General features: G+C 41.0%; 1 protein-coding gene across 1 annotated transcript in view; it reads left to right on the forward strand.

The window, feature by feature from the left end:
- The first annotated feature begins 409 nt into the window (after positions 1-409).
- The window catches only part of LOC117402261 (collagenase 3-like), a 6,727-nt gene continuing 1,669 nt past the window's right edge, over positions 410-5,467 (forward strand). The window contains exons 1-8 of the mRNA XM_034003231.3: positions 410-557; positions 743-984; positions 1,634-1,782; positions 2,004-2,129; positions 2,868-3,029; positions 3,247-3,370; positions 4,259-4,392; positions 4,850-5,009. Coding sequence (XP_033859122.1) covers positions 453-557; positions 743-984; positions 1,634-1,782; positions 2,004-2,129; positions 2,868-3,029; positions 3,247-3,370; positions 4,259-4,392; positions 4,850-5,009 — 1,202 coding nt within the window. The 5' untranslated portion in view covers positions 410-452. The remainder of the gene's footprint in view (positions 558-742; positions 985-1,633; positions 1,783-2,003; positions 2,130-2,867; positions 3,030-3,246; positions 3,371-4,258; positions 4,393-4,849; positions 5,010-5,467) is intronic.

Here is a 5,467-nt window from a genome sequence, read left to right on the forward strand (position 1 = left end):
AGGCAGGGCTCTGCCCTGCCACAGTATGGTTTATTACTTGTTTCCTGTTTACTTAATTCATTTTTACAGTTTTAACTGAATTTAAATATTTGATAAGTAATGATATTAAAATTAAAATAAATAAGCAAATAAATAAATAAATAAATACATAAATAAATCGATACATTTTATAAATAAATAAAACAAAAGCCCCATTAATGCTGTGCCAGTTAAGACACATTTTGAATATAAAAAGTCCTCTTTTAATGAAATTAAGATTGAAATCACATCCTGCATTACACAATTAGGACTTTACCTCAAGTGAGAAACTGAGGGTGTTTCCTTCCTTCTTACTGCTCACTAAAACAAATGACTAATTGCATTGCTTGAGAAGCACAGCGTCAGAGTGCTATAAAAGAGCCTCATATCCCAAGGGGGCTTCATCTCCAGCAGCAGGTAATCCAGACAAGAACATGATGTGGATGAAGCTCATAGTGCTGAGTGCTCTGGCTCTGTCAGCCCATGCAGTCCCCATATTCCCAGCAGACAATGGAGAAGACTATATGGACTTTGCAGAGGTAATGGCTTTTTAATTCTGATCTTGTAAAGATTTTTTTATAGTTTATTTTTATATAATAGTAGTAGTAGTAGTAGTAGTATTAGTAGCAGTAGTAGCAGTAGTAGTATCATCATTGGAGTCACTGACTGGTCTACAGTGGTTCTGTTTTTGTTGTATTCATGGATTCTCAATTTCACTTTGCAGAAATATCTCAAGCATTTCTACAACCTCACATCCACTGAAAATCCTACAGTCCGAAGTCGGCATGGTGGAGTGATGGACAAAGTTAAAGAAATGCAGAAGTTCTTTGGCCTCAAAGTGAGCGGAGTGCTGGACTCTGACACACTCGAAGTGATGAAGAAACCAAGATGTGGAGTCCCTGATGTAGAGCAGTACACAATCTACCCAGGAGGTCTGAAGTGGCCAACAAACAGCCTCACATACAGGTAATTAAACTAATCTCTTAAACCCACTGAATGACTGGAAACAACTGCTCTAAAGAGACAGGTCACACAGCCTCACATACAGGTAATTAAACTCATCTCTTAAATCCACTGAGGAAATAGCTGCTCTAGAGACAGGTCAAACAGCCTCACATACAGGTAATTAAACTAATCTCTTACATCCACTGAGGAAACAGCTGCTCTAAAGAGACAGGTCAAACAATATTTTGCCACTTTAAATGTTTGTTGTAATGGTTTGCAGTGTGATGATGATGATGATGAAGATGTATCTGTCTGTGTAGTCTAGGAAAAGTTTCCTAAATACTGAACTATATTTTACTCATACAGAGATTCTCATGAAATACATTGGGACAGATTCTGAAAGCTATATAGTGCAATTTCTTTCTATTTAAGATAAACACCAACAGTTGTAAAATAATTAACATAAATAGCTTAAGATTACCTACAAGCTGTAAAATTAAATATCTGAGTTGTTTCTTTCCAGATTATAAATGGAATGTGCTAATGATGATTTGGAGTAAATAGTTTTGAGAGTCTTGCCCATTATGTATTTATAAACATTCAAGGCAGTGTTTTTGAAAATGCAATACAGCTTTATATTCATGTGGCCCCTCCTGTTTTTCACACACAGGATTGAGAACTATACACCAGATATGTCTAATTCTGATGTTAACAAAGCAATTGAGAAAGCTTTTCAAGTGTGGAGCAAGGTGACCCCACTGAAGTTCACAAGACTCACCAGCGGCACGGCTGATATAAGGATCTCCTTTGGAGCTCGAGGTAAACTTGCTACTGTGGCACCGGCTCAACATGCACCCACTATCGTGCCTCTTTCAAAATGCTGTTAGATCTTTGACTTTCCTGTTTCTGGTACACTCTCAACATGATCAACCCCATCTGTATCACAATTCTAATTATAAAGTGACCAATCAGTTGGTCAATACTGTACTTGCAGGAAAGATTTGCAAAGATTTTGAAAAGATGTGTGAATTGCCTTCCAGACCACGGTGACTTCTATCCCTTCGATGGTCCTGAAGGCATTTTGGCTCACGCTTTTGCACCTGCAGCCGGCATCGGAGGCGACACTCATTTTGACGAAGATGAAACCTTTTCTGCTGGATCAGCTGGTAAGCCTTTCAGAAAGATAGCAATCGCAGTGAAAACACACCAGTGGTGTAACTGCTTTAAACAGTGAAGACACATTCTTTTACCATTAGGTTCTAATGTTGCACAACAAAGTCATTCATATTTTCACATGCTTAACCACTTCAACACCATGTCGAACGCACGTACGTCAATTGAAAACCCACTTACAGCAATCCCGGGTTCTGTTGTATTGAACATTTCAATAAATGGCACAGATCAAATCAATACTGGCGCACGTTTTGATGTTGTTTGATTTTTAATTGATAATTACTGTTTACTGATTATTATCGTTATTAGCAGCGTTTTTGTTTTCATTGTTCAAAAAAAAATGTTTTGATCTCTATATTGATAGTAGTACACAGCAGCATAAAGGGTTAATGAAAAACACAGTTTAAGTCATTTATTTGTGTTTTACTTATCATATGTTAACATTTTATAGCAATTACAGGTTTGAAAACATTATTATTATTATTTTCAAAATCTGGTACCTGGGAAGGGGTTTCATTTTTACATCTGGAGTTGAAGTGGTTAAATGTAGATTTCATTGTGTTCTTTTTTAAATTTGAAGGTAAAATAGATTAGAATTGAAGTATAAAAACACTATTAAAACCTGATCAAGCAGACCAATATTGCGTCTTGTGCCATCTTCTTCTATTGTGCTTGTTGAAGTTGTGGCTAAGAATATATGCAGCTCACTTATTCCCACCTGTTGCTTTTAGGGTATAACCTGTTCCTCGTGGCTGCTCACGAGTTTGGCCATGCTCTTGGACTATCTCATTCCCAGGATCCCGGTGCCTTGATGTATCCCGTCTACAGCTACACAGACACCAGCAACTACGCTCTCCCTCGGGATGATGTTCAAGGGATCCAGTCTCTCTATGGTAAGTGAGGCATGTGAGCTGTATACAGATCAATCATGAGACCATGTTAAAGTGTTCTAGAAACATTAGGTATTAACTACTGTCTATAGGTTTGCTGTGCAATAAGCATGCTGACAATATGCTTTCCCATAGAATACATATACCTTGCACAGTATACCCACACAAACCAATGTACAGGAATTTATATTTACTTACTATTTGCTATCTTTGTCATTAGGTCCAAACCCTGTTACAGACCCGGACCCAAATACACCTCCAACAACTCCCAACGCCTGCGATCCCAATCTGGTCTTGGATGCCATCACCAGCTTACGTGGAGAAACAATGTATTTCAAAGACAGGTAACAAAATCCAGTCTGGTTTGCACACTTGAAATGCAGCGCACTTACAACCCTAAATCAGATAGATCAGCTTTGTAAAGTAGGGTTAATGCAAAACCAAGCTAATGTAGTTTGTGGAATTTACTACTGCAGCTATGGAAAGGACTGATTGCAGTGTTCTTGTTTCTGGTGGGAGTGACTTGTTGCTTTATTTTGTTTACAGACTGCAGCTGTCCATTGCATCTGCTTGTTTTATTTTCTGTTTTGTTATTTTCACTGAATTTAGTTCAAAAGATTTGAATGAGCAGATGTTTTGAATTTATAATACAGAACTTGTATTTTTTCTTATAAGAAGTTGTTGCTGGTCCCATGAATACAGCAGCTCTTTTTTAAAAATTTTAGTAGTCGCCAATTGTTTTTTTTTTTATCATTTCCTCTCAATTTAGAATAGCCAATTATTTTTAGGCTCAGCTCACTGCTACCAACCCACGCACTGACTCAGGAGGGTTAAGACGAGCACATGCTGTCCTCCAATTCGTGTGCCGTCAGCTGACTACTTCTTTTCACACTGCATACCCACCATGTAGCCACCTCAGAGTTACAGCGTCGGAGGACAATGCAACTCTGGGCAGCTTACAGGCAAGCCTGTAGGCGCCCGGCCAGACTACGGGGTCACTGTTGCACGGTGAGCCGAGGACACCGTGGGCAACCTAAGCCCTCCCCCCCAGGTGGCACTCGGCCAATTGTGCGCCACCCCCTGGGAGCTCCCGTCCACGGTCGGATGTGGAATAGCCTGGACTCGAACTGGCGACGTCCAGGCTATAGGGTGCATTCTGTACTCCACCCGCAGCACTTTTACTGGAGTTTACTTGGGAGTACAACTCTTTTAAAAAGGCCCTTTCCCCACAGGTTCTTCTGGAGGCAGATCCCTCAGAATAGGCAGGTTGAGCAGTACTCCATCAGTTACTTCTGGCCAGAACTGCCCAGGAACATCGATGCTGCTTATGAGAGCCAGCACAGCGACAGGGTCTTTCTGTTTAAAGGTAACTTCACTATGAGAGCCAGCACAGCGACAGGGTCTTTCTGTTTAAAGGTAACTTCACTATGAGAGCCAGCACAGCGACAGGGTCTTTCTGTTTAAAGGTAACTTCACTATGAGAGCCAGCACAGCGACAGGGTCTTTCTGTTTAAAGGTAACTTCACTATGAGAGCCAGCACAGCGACAGGGTCTTTCTGTTTAAAGGTAACTTCACTATGAGAGCCAGCACAGCGACAGGGTCTTTCTGTTTAAAGTTAACTTCACTATGAGAGCCAGCACAGCGCTCCTTCACTCCCTCACTGCATAGAAGGAATTATTATTATTATTATTATTATTATTCTTATGAGACATGAGCCAGATAAGGACTGATATATCAAGGTAGAATGTTTTTAACTGTGAAACAACAACAAGGAATGCATTTGAAGAATTAGAACTTATTTGTTTTCTGTTGTGCTTTACAGGAGCTGAATACTGGGCTCTGTTTGGGTATGACGTTGACCAGGGCTTCCCTCAAAGCATTTACAACATGGGCTTCCCTAAGAATGTGAAGAGAATTGATGCAGCACTTCACAATGAAAATACTAGGAAAACCTTCTTCTTTGTTGGGAATCAATACTACAGGTAATGTAGACTGAGTGACCTGCACCTTTTTAAAGCAGTTTCTGATACTTTGATCCTCGCAGACTAGGTACCCAGCACACCTCCTCCTAGTCTTCCTGTGTTGCTAGGTACCCAGCAGACCTCCTCCTAGTCTTCCTGTGTTGCTAGGTACCCAGCACACCTCCTCCTAGTCTTCCTGTGTTGCTAGGTACCCAGCACACCTCCTCCTAGTCTTCCTGTGTTGCTAGGTACCCAGCAGACCTCCTCCTAGTCTTGCCGTGCTACTAGGTACCCAGCACACCTCCTCCTATTCGTACTGTGTTGCTAGGTACCCAGCAGACCTCCTCCTAGTCTTGCCGTGCTACTAGGTACCCAGCACACCTCCTCCTATTCGTACTGTGTTGCTAGGTACCCAGCAGACCTCCTCCTAGTCTTGCCGTGCTGCTAGGTACCCAGCACACCTCCTCCTAGTCTTACTG

This window comes from Acipenser ruthenus, chromosome 5 (genome assembly GCF_902713425.1).
Source record: "Acipenser ruthenus chromosome 5, fAciRut3.2 maternal haplotype, whole genome shotgun sequence".
In the NCBI taxonomy this organism is placed as follows: domain Eukaryota; kingdom Metazoa; phylum Chordata; class Actinopteri; order Acipenseriformes; family Acipenseridae; genus Acipenser; species Acipenser ruthenus.